Below are 16,775 nucleotides of genomic sequence, written 5' to 3'. Positions count from 1 at the left end.
GGATGGGCACACAGTGAGCCACATATCCAAAGTTACACAGCAAACCTCTTCCTTTATATACATTTACACATTACACTGGAAAAAAGAAAAGGAGGACTTGTGGCACCTTAGAGACTAACAAATTTATTTGAGCATAAGCTTTCGTGAGCTACAGTTCTCTTCATCGGGTGCATGCACTGGTTTACTATACATTGCATCACACATTTGGGGATCGGCTTGGTTATTTTGTAGGAACCAATCCCTGAATACCATGCACTGTTCATGCACAACTTACTCTTTACCTTATCTTAGGTTCCAGGCTTATCTTATCCATTGTTATCTTGTCCATTGTAAATGGTTCCATGGGTGTTCCCCCTTATCTTAGCTTGTACAGACGTTCTCTTTACAGCCTGCTGATGCATTTACCTCCCAAATCCTGTCTCTCAAAAAATGAGGCCTCACCCATGTCCAATTACTCATGTCAAGCCAACCTTACACTCCACCACTTTTGTTTTTCTTTTTTATACTAGCATTTGTTTTATTTGCATTATATTCCTGTCTTTCTGTGCATTTTTTCAAGTTTAGTACCCAGCAACACATCTTAAACACTACAGTAGTTATTTGAACTACTATTAATGCTCGGCTTAAAGTACAAACTAGGGGGCGCAAGCTCACCTGTGGCCGGGATTCTCAACCTGTTTCTTTGCGGACCCCTCAGCATGCTTGTTTGGGTGGAATCAGGGCCCGGCAGGGCTCAGGCCATCTCTGCAAGGCACGGGAAGGGAGTGCCACCTCCACCCCCTGACTCACTTCAGCAGGCCACCCAGCCCATCTGGGATGGGGAGTGGGAGGGGATCAGCTCAAAAAGTTTGAAAACCACTCAGGGTGCAGGGAGATGGGGTAGCTAGGGGCTGTGTGCAGGCAGGAGTGTAGCTCAGAGTGCAGGGAGGGGTAGCTAGGGGCTGTGTGCGGACAGTGGGGTAGCTCAGGGTGCAGGCAGGGAATAGCTAGGGGCTGTGTGCAGGTGGGGGTAGTTCAGGGTGCAGAGAAAGGGGATCTAAGGGCTGTGTGTGGGCTGGGGGTAGCTCAGGGTGCAAGGAAGGAGTAGCTAGGGATGGTGTGCAGTGAGGGATGTAGTTCAGGGTTCAGAGACGGGTAGGTAGGGGCTTTGTGCAGGCAGGGAGTAGCTCAGGGTGCAGGCAAGGGGAAGCTAGGGGCTGTGTTTGGGCAGGGGGGTAGTTCAGGGTGCAGAAAAAGAGGTAGCTAGGAGCTGTGTGCTGGGAGGGCACCCCCCACTGTGGTTGCTGCTTCCCAAGGGCTCTGTCAGCCCTGGAGCCTGGTCCCCCCACCCAGGCAGCTCTTACCAGCTGCACAAGCAGTCAAGAGGGGCCGGGAGCTGAGGGTCAGCCACAGTCCCAGGCACCAGCAGCAGAAGGAGGAGACAGGGAAGCACTGCGGCTGACTGTTCCATGGCACCAGCCAGAGCAGGAGCCACCCCACCCTGCCTGTCTCCAGCTTCTGTCCTTCGACCTGGCCAAGGGCCGGGACCTCAGGGGCAGGGGAAGAGGAGGGAGGGTGGGACTTCCCCGCTCTGGTTACATTATTAGGAGTTACAGCACTGCAGTTTGGGGGTGCAGGGGGGGCAGCTCCTCCCATCACACCCCAACTCCACCCATAGGCTTGGGGTGCTGAATCTCACGGACCCCATGAAACCAGCTCATGCCGCCACCCAGGGGGCCACAGACCTCTCAGTTGAGAACCACTGACCTATGGTATAGCCTACCAGCATGTAAGTTTACATTATAAGCTTGCTTTGCCTTTAAAGCATTTTTTCATCATTTCAACTTTGTTTTATTTTAATTGCATTATCAAAAACTTGTACAAAATATAAAAATATTTTTATTTATTACTATAGCAAATGTAGGTGTGAAACAGAATACAGACTAATTAAAATACCATTCCCTGGGTTCTGGTGCGCTGAGACCACTGCTTATGTCTTGCTGACTAGTACTGTCTTGTTGTTTTCTTGTACTCCCCTGTCTGTCTGTATCCATCTGTTGTCTCTCGTCTTATCCTTAGATTGTAAGCTCTTTGGGACCAGGACCATCTTTTTGTGCGGTGATTGTACAGTGCCTAGCATAATGGGGCTCTGGAAATCTGAGACACTGAGCAATTAAGTGACTTTGCCCAAGGCCACCTAGCAAGTGACTGGAAAAGATGAAAGTGAGAGTAGAGCCCAAGAGTCCTGACTGGATGTTCAACTCTCTGAAACCAAATGATTTCAGGGTCCTAGTGCAACTTTGAACATCATCCCAGGCTCACAACATTTCAGCAGACCTGGAGTGAAGTAGTTTGGGCAACCTATCCTTTCCCCATACTCTGTTAAGGTTCGTCTGGCCATCACCCCCAACTCTCAACTTAATTTTGTCAGCTCACTGGATCTCATTGAAGATAAACTCCTCCCCCTCACTCCCTCACTGAGTGTAGTTTCCCCATCTCCTGGTCTTCAGAGGACACTATGTGGCGGCTGCTTCTCTTATCTTGCTGCTTTGTGGGATCACCAGGTAAATGTTACTGCCTCTCCCAATCAAAAACGTATGAGGAGGTGAAGTAGGAGAGAGGAAACACTTCCTCTTCTGCAGTAGCTGGCGGTATGATGAGGCAGGTGTGTATGGCATCCAATAATTTCTAACGTGGTAGCTAAGGAGCCCTCTGGGATTCCCTAGCAACTTCTTATTAGAGAAGGGAAACCTCATGATCCATAGCATGCTCTTGCTAGTTTTTCCCCTCCCACTGCTCATTAGTAAGTGGTGAGAGGTCAGGATTAGGGAAAAGCAGTAGTCTTTCAAAGATACTGGATGGAGTGGGCACACAGTGTGTCTGAATATGGGGGTTCATGATGGAGCAGGTGAGAGGGGAGGGAAGTTGTCAGGGACACAGCCACTGGGCCCCCTAGAAGACCAGCAGGGTAAGCAGGTGGTAGACAAGGAACAAGCTATGAGATGGCTTATGTATTGGGAGGGGTGGAGCCTGAATCTCTCAGCAGAACTGCAGGGTTCTGTGATGGCTTTGGTGTCAGCTCACATCACCCTAATCCTGCAGTTTGGTTACTCCTAGGCCTGACACCCAGTCAATCTGCTGTGACCATCAGACAGCAGTGTATCTATGTGCAGGGGTGTCAGCTGTGAGGGCTAACTTCTTTGGTCAAGTCTCATGTTCCGTATTGAACAGAATTCTTAATTCTTTGATAATAAACAGGAAACCGGGGGTGTGCCGTGCAGTGGCATTAGCTGGTGATAACATAAGCTATTTCAATTTACAAGGATGTTTTTCTGTTTACTTAATGCTTGCTAACCTTCTCCAACATTATGTTAAACACAATGGCATTGCAGTTACAGAAACATCAATGCTTTCCTCCAGACCCTGCCTTGATTCAGATCACTGAAGGAAAAAGCATTGATGCATACAATGTGCTGGAGCCACACTGCACTGACTTTTAAATATTGATGTTAAGTGCATGTCTTTTGAATTTGATTTCATCTTTATATTAGAACCATGTAATTGTAGAAATGCGGTAACAAAGTACTAGTGATTGAGACATTGCGGTAAATGTTCTGTATGGTGCTCAAGGGAGTTACTAGCACAACTCCCTAATGCCAGTCAACAAATGTCTCTCTTTTTTAAAGAACACTGTGTAGGCAGCGTGCCGTCTCCTGGGCTGGCAGAGCCCTCAGGGAGCAGCAAACGCTGTGGAAGGGTGCCCTCTGGCACACAGCTCCTACCTACCCCTCTCCCTGCACCCTGAGCTACCCCCCTGCCTGCCCACAGCCCCTAGCAACCCCTCTCCCTGCATTCTGAGCTACCCCCCTGCCTGCATACAGCCCCTAGCTACCCCCTGCCTGCGCCCAGAACTATTCCCCCGCCTGCCCACAGCCCATAGCAACCCCTTTCCCTGCACCCTGAGCTGCCCCCCTGTCTGCACATAGCCCCTAGCTACCCCCATCCCTGCTCCCTGAGCTACCACTCTGCTCTTACTTTCAGGCTGATTTGCCTTCTCTGCCCACACTGTAAATACAGGTCTTTTTATGGACTCCCTTGTGAATGGAAGCTGCAGTCTTTTTCTTTCTATATGATCAGTGGCCAGGCTGTCACTCATATTACTGTCCCCTGCCTCAAATGTGTCAGGCTATGCCTTATACCAAAATGAAAAAAACTGCAGCCACTTTTAATTTTCTTAAATTAGGATTTTAAGAGCAAGAAGCTCACAAGAGAAGAAAGCATGAAAAACATAATGTGTTAGATACCCAAGCATCCATGCTTCTTGAAATATGGGGACAATTCAGTATAATGCATATTACTTTTCTTACCACTTAATGGAAGGGTACTTAAGTCTCATTTTTAAACATGACTTGGGTGCTTTCAATGGGACATTGGCTCCTAAGTCACTTAGGCACTTCTGTGAATTTTACCCAAAATCTTTTCCCCCTCTAATAAAACAGCTACTTCTCTCTGACCCTCCAAGCCAACCACCCTTCCTCACTTTTCTGGCCCTTTGTTTTCTGAGTCTGGCTTATAATTGTCCACAAATATTTGAAAGTCCTCTGTCTCCTTTCAAGTGCCTGTTTTCAGTAGCTTCAGCGAGCTTGTTGGTGACTAAAGTTAAGCCTCAACCCTTCCTCTCATTCTGTCTCCTCCCCACAAAACTATTATAACTATTTAATGGTTGTGTTTACTCTGTGGTCCAAGTTATTAAATCATCAGGTACTTTTCCTGGTGACTATGGTTGCTGAAGAAGGAATTTTAGGAGTCCTTATCATTCAAATAGCCTCCTGACATAGTTCTGATTGTGCCTAGGCCTTTATAAGTTCGGGCATGACATGGGCATGAAAGCTTTCCCTTTTAGTCACAGAACTTCCCTCTACTTAAATCAGGAAATGCAGTCGTTTTGGTATGGCGAATACTGTAGCATCTGTTGGTAAGTTTTTCATAGTGACCATTGCATCTTATTGAATGATAGTGGGAACTGCAAAATACAGCTGACTGGTTAGAGAGTCCATGACCAGAATGCTAGAGGGGTAAAGAGGTAAAAGACACCATTTATTTATTTATGTATTTATTTTATGGAGATGTATTAGTCTGTCACACCTCTCCCCTTCAGACTGCTAGCACTGCTACTAAGGAAGAGGAACTGTTTCAGAATAGAATGGTACATGTTTTTGGACATTTTAAATGAAATTAGCCCCCAGTAACTTGGCAACTTGGTTTTGCAGGCTATGGTTTCATGAATTATTGCTATGCAGACACTGCCAAATGCATTGTGCTGTGAGTCTCAGAGGTGAAATTAGGCTTGATTTCTATTTGCATTGGATAACTTAGTGCTAGGGAAACCATGTCTGAACTGAAGATTTAATATGCATAATGTTTCAGTGTGGTTGATAAATTGTCACTTTTAGGTGACCTGATTTAAATGTCTATACAGAATAGAAGACTTTAAGTTCAAGCAATAATGTCTAAATAGCCCCAACCACTGTTAAGAGTTTAAAATGAGGTGCTGATGAGAGAAGACAAAGCCAGTTAGCATATATTTAGTGAAATATGTACAAAAGTCAGAATATTTATTTGATAAAAATTGCAACGTCAGCTTTGAAGAGCAGATGTTAAGATACCACAGGAAGTAAATCTAGTACAAAGGCACTTTGCAATGAGTTTCAATTTTAAGAAATGCCCTGATCTCATTGGAGTTTTACCTTGTCTGAATATTTCTGTTTCATCTCTCTTTATCATAGGAAGTTCTCTTACCTGCCATATGCACATTTCTCATAAAGGAAAAACATATTGTATCCAGCAAGAAACATTCCTGCCTCTCATCTTGAAATTTGATTTAGAGATTCAAATTCTGCCCTCCCTTCTGCTGGTGGAACTCTGTGCCATGGTGTTGCCCCATTGAAGTCTATAGGGTTTAGCTTTTATTTTTCTAAATTTCAGGGAGAAAAAAATAGTAATTTTTTGAACTTCCCATGGGTTAGGTTTTTTTAATCATTGGGAGTTTTGTACAGATTTTAAAAAGTCATTATCCTTTAAAACACAAGGCAGCCATTCCTTAGGGCTTTTATGTTTTCCCTTTTATGTCTTTTAAATTGCTGAAATGGATATGAGTATAACTCTAAACTAAATTTAGTATTTAATCATCATTTGTGTTAATCAAAGCAGAGCAGATTCGTAGATATTAAGGTCAGAAGGGACCATTATGATCATCTAGTCTAAACTCCTGCACGATGCAGGAGTCAGAATCTCACCCACCCACTCCTGCAATAAACCTCTCACCTATGTCTGAGCTATTGAAGTGTTCAAATCATGGTTTAAAGACTTCAAGATGCAGAGAATCCTCCAGCAAGTGACCTGTGCCCCATGCTACAGAGGAAGGCGAAAAATCCCCAGGGCCTCTTCCAATCTGCCCTGGAGGAAAATTCCTTCCCAAACCCAGATATGGCGATCAGCTGAACCCTGAGCATATGGGCAAGATTCACCAGCCAGAGATCCAGGAAAGAATTCTTTGTAGTAACTCAGATCCCACCCCATCTAACATCCCATCACAGGCCATTAGCACTGTCCTGATTACTCCTAAACTAATATTTACTAACTAGCACAAGGTAATTAAAAATATAGGTTAAAGAAAGGCAAACAGAACGAAGCATGATCTTCTAGCACTCAGGCCTCTGGACTGAGAGCCATGAGACCTGGGTTCTGCTACAAGTTCTGACAATGGCTTGTTTTTTGACCTTGGGCAAATCATTCTGCCTTTCTGTGCCTCAGTTTCCCCAGTTGGGATAATGAGGCTTGCCCACTTTTATAACATACTTTGAGAGAGAAAGGTTTATAAAGTCACTGTGAGTGCTAAGTATTATTATGAAGTACTTAGGGGAATTATTGATCTATTTAATTTGGAAAGGGGGGAGTCCAGCTAAGGGTTGAATAGTACCTTAATGCACAAGTGGTCCCCCAGAAATCAAAGGAGCTACTCCTCTGGTAAGGTACAACTCAAGAGAAGGGTGGCAGAATCTGGCACTTGTAAATATGAGATTAACTATAACCACAAATATTAAACAGTACATTTATTTACTGTTAAAAGACCCAAGACCTTACTTGGCCCTGACATAAGCAGACAGAATGCCTATTGACCTCAGTGGAAGTTGTCCTCATTTATGGCAGAGCTGAATTATGTCCCTGATCCTTGTTTTCCAGTGCACAATACCCATCATTGCTTATCATGGGGAATCAGCTACTACTTGTACATGCAAACAGTGCGGTGACTAGCGCTGTGTGAAACTCTCAGAATTCAACTCCAGCCAGGCAAGCTCCCTTGATTTGGGCTTTTGTTACAAATGTGACATTCCAGTCAGGGTTGCTGAAAGAATCACTGCATTTCAGAGGAATGTTGGATGACTGATGCTTTCAGATGGACGGCAGCAAAAATTGATGACCACTCTGGGCTTTTGCTTTGAGTTTGCGGGTTCATTTAAACCTGAAACTCAAAGCAAAAATCATGAGGGTATGAACCCAGATGGAAAAAAAGTTCATGAAAACCCATGAGCACCAGACTTTTGTGCATCTCAACTAGTGCATGATTCTCCACACTACTGATGTGAACAGTTCCTTAGGCAGCTCTTTGAATTGAAATATAGTGCTGGTCTCTGATGTCCAATACCGTAGAAATGGGCTTGCCATAATAAAATCTCTTTTTGTATAGCTACAGTTTTTTAGACCTTTTTTGGCATAAACAGTACATTTTTACGAAATACTCATTGGTGTTTGAAATTAATAGAAAACAAGATAATGGAAAGTATTACAGTATGGTGCACTGTCAGATGGAATCTTATATAAATACTGTATGTGCTTATTTGATTTACCATTTTTATTGTTATTCTACAGTTTGAGATGCTGACAGGGTCATTACCATTCCAGGGAAAAGACAGAAAGGAGACAATGGCTCTCATTCTCAAGTAAGTAGTAATGTCTGTTTGGTTTATCTACTAAGTACTTGTTAGCTCTGTTCCTTGGATGGGCCATTGATCCTAAGTACATTTAACTGCATAAAATATATAGAACAAGAATAAATATACACAGAGGCTGAGATTTTCAAAGCTGCACGTGGAGTTAGATGTGCATCTCCTACTAATGTCACCGTTATGGTGTGCCTAAATTCCCTAGGTGATTCACCCAGAGTAAATAACTACAAATTGTATTGCTGGTCTATGAGCATTCCATTGAGGGGGTGGCCTTGCAGAAAAAATATATGTGGCCATATAATAAAAGACTGTATGACGATGCATATATAAAAGGGTGCAGAGCTAAACTTGTACAGACAACCTGCACGTTGTCATTCCTGACTTTCGAGTCCTTTCCTGTGCAAACCTGACGTTGATTTAATGCTGAGCAGGTGCATAAATGTTTGCACCATAGTCCCTGCCAAATATCTTATTTCTGCCATCCACCACTGAAGCATCAGAGCTATTAAAAACCAAATACAATTTTTAATAATGCAAAAAGTGTATTTTATTATCACTCTCTTCATTCTTGAAAATGTCTAGGCCATTTGGGGTCAAACTTTCCAAAAAGTTTGCTCTTGGATTGAGAACAAACCTGCCAAATTTAATCCAGAAAGGTAAAACTGAAAAAAGATTATAAATAGCTGAAAATGATCTCTTAGAATTAGTAACCCTTGAGCAACATTAACTATAATATGGTGTTATGTGCTTCTGGTCAGGAGCTGCTCCCAGTGACATCAATGGTAAAACTTCCTTTAACCTCGATGGGTGCAGGACTGGCCCCTCCATTTGTGGGCTGTCTAATCTGTCTAGGTATTATATCTTTGGTGACAAATGTGTATGGGTGTCTGCATGTCCCAATTAATTTCAGTTATAAAATGCAGGTGTGGATTTGAAATTTTTTGAAAAATATTTTTTTCTTTTCAAGTGTTCTGTTCTTTCAGAGCCAAGCTAGGAATGCCTCAGTTTTTGAGCATAGAAGCCCAAAGTTTGCTGAGAGCCCTCTTCAAAAGGAACCCGTCCAACCGATTAGGTATGGATGCTCATTTGATTTCTGTACAATATGGTGGTGATAATTTCCCTCAATGCATTTTAACTGGTTGTTATCCTCTCCATTACATGTACATTTATATTCATATTTATTCTGCAGCAAAACACAAGCATTACTAGAGAGAGAAGCAAGGAAGTCAAGCATAGCATTAGAATCCAAAGCATGAGATTAATTCATGATTTATTTCTTCAGCGAAGAGGGAAGTAAATCACCAACCTTTATGAATTGCATAAGAAAACTCCTGTGGATAGTAATACAGGAAAATGAGAACCCAGTCAGGTATTTTAATGAGCTGTCTATATTTCTGCTCCACATCTTGGAAGGGGGTGAAGGAGAGAAGAAGAATTCTTGCAAAGCCACTCTGATTAAATTTCTGTGCCATCTTGTTTGATTTAGTGGGAGCATTTTGAACAAAGGGCCTGACCCTCTTTATCACCTTAAAATGAATTGTCTGCTTTATCACAAAGATTTTGTTTTACTCTTCTTTTATTATTGCACCCAGTTATGTTTGAATAAGCATAGAGAATGTTTTTGATTTATTTAGGTAAAGCCATCTCTGCCTATACTAAAGAGTTTCGTTAGGAAACTCACGGTATTTTGGGGGGGTTATGTAGGAGACTTAGTGTGTCCATTCATGTTTTAGCAGGTGGTTCCTTTGCAAATTTGTTCCCTAGAGATTTTAGTGAAAAACAAGAGTAACCATAGCAAATTGAGGATATCAGAATCATAGCATTATGTTATTATTTTAAAATGTTACCTCTGTCTGTAAAAATATTGTAGGTTCCTTCCAGCTCTCTCGTCTCTTGCTCTGTTCTGGATGAATAAGAAAATGACTTGTTTTCTAAAGTAGAGGGGTGCAAGGGGAAAAAATGGTTGCAGCAAGATGTGTTTCCTCCTCTATTCTCCCAATTTCTCTGTTCTCTCCTGCCTCCTATTCTCTTACCAGCTTACACCTCCTATGTCCCATGTATCCATTTTTCTTCACTACTATCATCCTCTATTCATTCTCCTTTTCCCATCTTTAAAAGTCTTGAATACCATTGTTATTACCAAATTTAAAAGTCTCGAATACCACTGTTATTACCAAATTTCTACTAGTACGTGATACCTCAGTATACAATTCGGTACAGTTCTCAGATGTGAGACTTAGTGAAGGAAAAAAGGACAACAAAGAGAAATTTTGAAGCCTGTGATCCTAAAATTCCACCTGACGATGTCGCTAAGAAAAGGTTGAAATTGTTTTCCAAATATATGTGATTTTTTCCCCATTTCTGAAATATTAATTTATTGACTCAATAAAGATGCAGTATTAATTTTAACACCTAGAAGGCCATAAACCACTAATAAAATGCAGAGTGTACTGCACAGAACTTCAAAAAATAGTGTTAGTCAAACCTCTGAACATATTCAGAGTTTAGGTTCAACACAAGGGGAAATAATATATTCCTTTATAGCTTTTTGGCTATAATTCCCCATCTGGATACTCTATTCAAGAACAAAAGCTATTTTACTCTAGAATAATTTCTCCTCTTTAGAAATAAGGGAAGTAAGGTTTTCCCGTATATTTATAACATACTGTAAGTTATCCTTCTCCACCAATCAGCCACATCATTTAGCTCTTCTGTGTACGCTCTGTTGTATCAGTGGGAGTATATTGCTCTAGAAATTGTAGGTGGCTATAAAGAAAAGGCCTCAAGGAAAAGAAGAATAGTTGATTTTTGACTTCTGTAAGGTCTGTCACAGGAAAGGAAATAACTAATTGGTCCTCATTAAATAGACAGCTGGCTGACATCAGCACCCATGGGGTTTTGGCAACTAATTAATTACTTTCCTTTTTGCAAGTAAGACGCATCGTAGTGTAAATACTAAGAAACTTTTGAAAAGCAGGATGCTGTTATCTCCTGTAACTCTTTATGCTGTTTAGATTTTTGCAGGATTCGGAATAGGGGTAGGAGAGCAAAGCTAAATTAAGCATGTAACTTGTTCCAAGATGTGTAAAAAGCAAGTGGTGCAGGAGAGATTTTTTTTGCCCCTGGCTTTCATACTTAGTTGTTCAATCGCTTGAGGTGGTGTTATGGAGGGATCTACTACACTGAACATTTGATCCCACATGTAGCAGTCACAGCATTAGCATTCTGACTGACAGTTCTTAGCAAGATGTTTGGCAGCCCAATTACATCACCATCTGGCTGAGCTATGGTTCTTGAAATTTCTAATAATAATCTTGTGTGGAAAATGGAAGCTTCCCTCTTGCTATCTGTGTCCTTGTGCAGCTGAGTGACCTTTTAGTGCTTTGCTAACGTACAAAAATTAACATTCTTCATATGTCAGTGTAGAGCCACTGAAGGTGCTCGTGCGCCTCATGTGCACGGGACTGGACAGTTTAAAGTAGCAGTGTCTGTCAGGGCTGCACATGTACCATGTGCCTTCTCATGCTCCCATGCAAAGGCATAAAGAGTGAAGTGACTGCACCCTCCCACAGTTCCGTTGTCTTATCTATTGCAGTGAGACAGAATCTCCAGGTGTCTAACCCACTAGCTCTTAGTTTTGGCTAAACATTCTGAATTTCTTCAGAACTCTTTTGATTAACTTAATATTTGACTGTTGTGTTCATATCAACCCATCTTATGAGTATCAACAGCTAGATCCCGCTGTACACACCTTCATGCCCAGAGCTCCTTAACTTGGCAGACCTAAACCTACCAGCTTCAAACCCTATCCATCCTGCTATGGACTAATCCCCTTAAAAGATGGACATAGTAGGTGCCTCTTCTGTTTAGGGGGATATGGGGCCAAACTCCATCTTCTGGAACAATTCATGAGTCTCATCAGACCCTGAGATCTTGCGAGTGGACAAGCCACCGTTATCCAGCCTCTCTGTTGAAGACTAGTGCAGAAAAAATTGTGTCAAGAAAGAAACTTGTGCTGGCACTGGCACCGGCATTGCCCCCTCTGGTCCCATTCTCTGTCCCCTCCCCAATGGACACTTATCACAGATGCTTCAGTGGGCTGGAGTTCCCAGATGAACCACCTACAGATTCAGGGCCATGATCTCAGGATGACCTGAGATGACACATGAATGTCCAGGAGCTGGGAGACATGACTGGCCTTCAAAGCATTCCTGCCTGTTCTGTGGAACTCCGCAGTGCAAATCCTGCAACACATGTTGGTGATGCACTATGTAAACAAACAAGGAAGTGCCTGATCATCCCCTCTTCTGCCAAGAAACCATCAGGCTATAGAAGTGGTGACATCAACACAGGATAATCCCACTGGGTCTAAACCTCGTAGGGCTCAGTGAAGGCCTGGCAGACTTCTTAAGCAGTCACCCAGTGACCAACCACAAGGGGTCACTGAAGGAGTTTATCATAGACCTCATATTCTACTCCCATAATAGACTTATTCACCACAGGGGACAATGTCAAATGCATGAATTTCTGTTCCAGAAGAGGTGTGAGCCTGGGATTATTGCCAGATGCTTTTCTTTTGCAGTAATCTGGAGGATTCATATATGCCTTGCCACCAATTCTCCAGGATAATGTCCAAGATCAGGAGGGACAAGGTTACAGACATCCTGGTAGACCCTTACTGGCCAAGACAGTTTTGGCTGTCAGACCTGCTACAGATGGCCCCGTGACATCCCATTCACCTCCTGGCCTGCCTGGACATATCATAGAATCAAGGTCAGCAGCCAGACCTGCCATTGTTACACCTAATGGCTCAGGTGTTGACTGTTTGAACAGTACTGACAGAGACTGCTCCCTATAGGTTCAAAAGATTCCCATACAAAGCAGAAAATCCTCCACCAGGAAGACTTATGCCTCAAAGTGGAAAAGATTTTCTATATGGGCAGCCCAGCATGGTTTGGACCCAGTTGAGGCAGCAACACTGAAGATCCTAGACTATGCTGTTCCTGAAACAGGCAAAACTATCATTTAATTCTCTCAAAGTCCACTTGGCAGCATTATCTGTGTGTGACACTCTGGCACAGTCACACTCAATCTTCACACCCAAAGATACTGAAATTCTTTAAGGGCCTTCTTCATATTAGCCCTCCATTTAAGGACCTGACTCCCTCATGAGACCGCATTGTTATTCTTCTGAAGCGTATGGACCCTCCCTTTTGAACCAGTGACAGAATACTCTGTGCACCCTTACCACCAAGAGGATCTTTGTGGTGACTGTCACCTCAACTTGGAGAGTCAGTGAACACTAGACTCTCATGGCTGGACTGCGGTCTTTCATATGAACAAGGTGGTACTCAGACTACACCCCAATTTTACCCCCAAGGTGGTCTCAGACTTTCACCAAAAATCAATCAATTACCTTGCCAGTCTTCTTCCCAAAGCCACACTCACCAGTGGTAGAGAAGAAACAGCACACTTTAGACATATCCACAGCTCTGCTGTATTACCATAATGAAACCAAGCCAAGGTTTTGTCTGACTCGCCACTTTGTGATCATTTCTGGTTCGTCCAAAGGCCAAGCCATCTCACCACGATGAATTTCCAAGTGGATCATGTAATACGTTTCCACCAGTTATCAGTTGGCTGGAGAGCCTTTCCATTTGAATATCCAGGCACATTCTACCAGAGCACAAGCTGCATCTGTCACCTGCTTCAGAAACTTTCCAATCTTATGCTCTTGATATGGCAGCCACCAAGTTCAGGAGAACAGTTCTCCAATCGCTGATGCAGCTGAAACTCTTCACTCCCACCATCCTAAGGGGGACTGATTGCTAGTCACCTACAGCAGGATCCATACATAGAAGAAAGAATGGTCACTCTACAGAAACTGGTTCTTTGAGATGTTGTAGTCACTGTGGATCTCACAAACAGCCCTCCATCCTCACATTCAGAGTCCTTAAGTAACACAGGCTTCAAATGGCAAGAGAACTCAGAGTTTGGGACCATTCTCTCCTTTATGTCCTCACACAAGAGCATGAGAAGGCACAAGGGCGCATGCACAGGCCAAACAGACACTGCTATTCAGCAATTTCCTATCTCACGCACATGAGGCTCATGTAGTCCTACAGAGGGAGTCACACTAACTACAGGATCTTGAATAACCACAATTACTCTAGGGTAAGTAACTGTTCTTTCTACTGTATTACAAAGATGAAGGGAATAAAATCGATATTCTGATTTTTATAACCTTCATTTTGCTTAACTATTGAGGTGATATTTGTTGAAGCAAACATGTTGGCTATTACTGGACCTAATCCAACATCTATTGAAATCAGTGGGAATCTTTCCAATGGCAGTTGAATCCGACCCTTTTTTAACAATTAACTCAATTTAAAATTATATTCAATAGCTATGTTAAAAAGAAAGTTAAGGTTGCAAAGTCAAGCACTCAGAAGTTAGGACAGGCCAGAATTAGCCTTGCCGATCCAATCTTAATTTGTCTCCCTTGGCTTTAATGAGACATAGGCTCCAAAGCACCTAAAACCACTTTTGAAAATGGGACTTGCACTCCTGAAAATTTTACCCACAGTCTTTAATTATATGATCACATGCTATTTTTTCCACAGGATCTTGGCCTCATTCAGTGCACAGGGTGGTCAGTGCTCACTGTAGAGGTAGTTATTCAATATTATTTTTATGCTTAACCACACACCATTCAAACCCTGCACTGAATACAGAATTATTAATTTCCTCATGGGCATTTCCCTGGTGTTCTCATTGTAATGTCTGAGTGCACTTCATAAACACCGAGTGAATTATCTTTACACCACTTCCCTGAGGTGAGGGGTGGCGTGAGACCCAATTTACAGTTGAGGAACTGAGGCACAGAGAGATTAAAGCCAAAAGTGTCGACTGATCTTTTGGTGCCCAATTTAACATACCTAAGACCTGTTTTTTTTTCCAGAAAACTTAGCATTTTTATGGCACTTTATCTGTTCAAAGCACAGCTCCCATTGAATTCAGTTGCAGCTGTGAACTATCAGCACTTCTGCAAATCTGGCCAAAGTGTCTCAAGTTGGGCAACCATAAAGTAAGGGACACACAGGTACTGACCACCTGTGAGAAATGTGGGTTTAAGTGACTTGCCCAGCATCACATAAGCATTCTGTGGCACAGTGAGGGATAGACTCCAGTTCTCCAGTGTGGAATTCAGCTGCAATTCACCACAAGACCAAGTTCTGAAAATAGTGGCTAGATTTTCTCCATTATGATGGGAAGTAGTTGAGGATCAAGGTTTTAAAGCTTGATGCTTACTGTGATAATAAAGAGATTGGGAAGGAGGGAGGTATTAATTATAGCAGAAGAACAGTGAAGAAAAAGTTTCGTTTTTAAAGCCAAGGCAAAGCAAAATACTGTAGAAAGGGAGTTATTGTCTTTCACTAATATAAATATTTTTAATAGTATTAAGCTTTCATTAATATTATTAATATCCATCAATATTAGTAATCGTATTAATAAATCAATACATTAATATTATTAATGCTTTATTGATTTATCAGTATTATGAATCTTGCATTAATATTACATTAACATTACCAGGCGTTTCTGGGGTCCTGGTGAAGAGCTTGTTGTAAATATCTGTGTTGGGACTAATGACATGAGAATTAAAAGGCAGGATGATTACAATAATGTTGCTAGTAATGAGTGGAGGAGTATTTAAATGAACTGGATAATTGATCTAAATATTTGACAGAAGGCAGTACTTAAAAGGAGTACTTTGGCTTTATAGATCTTAGCCCATCCTGGGCTAGGTATAACAGTCCATAGTTAACCAAAGATAGGATCAGACATTCTGGCACAGAAAACCCCTGGAAAATTAAATGAAGCATGGTAAAATAAAGAAACGGCTATATTATGGATCAAACACTTGTTTTCAATTGCTTGTTCAGAAGTTTAGTGATCCAGAAAGCATTTGTATTGTCCACCAACGTGTTTCTAACCCTGGCAAATTGCAAGACACTAGACTTCAAAAATCACTTTATTCTGATTATAATCTTGCTTTTCTTTCCACTTTACTTATGATATTTTAACAAACAGTATTTCATGAAACCACAAGAATACTTGTTTGAAGCTATAGCAGTCCTTCAGATAATGAATACTAAAATAATAACAGAATTAAAATGAGGGTAAGAGAGGGGGGAAGAAAAGGAAGATAGTAATCCCAGTTATCTAAATTTTGACGGTCTGATATTTTACAGTCATAGAAATGTAGGGCTGAAAGGGACCTCCAGAGGTCATCTAGTCCATTTCTGCCCCTCCCACCACCTCACCTCATTGGGCCAGGACTAAGAATATCTAGACCATCACCGAAAAGGGATTGTCAACCTGTCATTGAAATCCTCCAATGGCAGGGATTCCACAGCCTCCCTTAGTAACCTACTCCAGTACTTAGCTATCCTTATAGTTAGAAAGATTTTTCTAATATCTAACCTAAATATCCCTTGCTGCAAACTAAGCCAAATACTTTTTTTCTGACCTACAGTGGACATGGACAAAGGGTTGAGCACCATCAGCTTTATGATGACCTCATACATATTTGAAGACTGTTACCATGATCTATCTTGGCCTTCTTTTCCTTCTACTAAACATTCCCATTTCTTTTGACCTGTCTTCATATGTCATGTTTTCTATGCCTCTTATCATTTTTGTTGCTCCCCTCTGGACTCTGTCCACTGTATTTATATCTTTGTTAAAGTCTGGTGCCCAAAACTGGATGCTGTACTCTAGCTGAGG

General features: G+C 42.1%; 1 protein-coding gene across 6 annotated transcripts in view; it reads left to right on the top strand.

Moving 5' to 3' along the window:
* The window catches only part of RPS6KA2 (ribosomal protein S6 kinase A2), a 484,946-nt gene that overhangs the window by 382,686 nt on the left and 85,485 nt on the right, over positions 1-16,775 (top strand). For all 6 annotated transcript variants that reach the window (XM_074948755.1, XM_074948754.1, XM_074948757.1 and 3 more), the window contains 2 exons: positions 7,909-7,979; positions 8,969-9,057. In XM_074948755.1, coding sequence (XP_074804856.1) covers positions 7,909-7,979; positions 8,969-9,057 — 160 coding nt within the window. The remainder of the gene's footprint in view (positions 1-7,908; positions 7,980-8,968; positions 9,058-16,775) is intronic.

The sequence above is a fragment of the Natator depressus genome, chromosome 3 (assembly GCF_965152275.1).
Source record: "Natator depressus isolate rNatDep1 chromosome 3, rNatDep2.hap1, whole genome shotgun sequence".
Taxonomy (NCBI): Eukaryota; Metazoa; Chordata; order Testudines; family Cheloniidae; genus Natator; species Natator depressus.
This window is presented reverse-complemented; position numbering and strand designations above follow the sequence as displayed.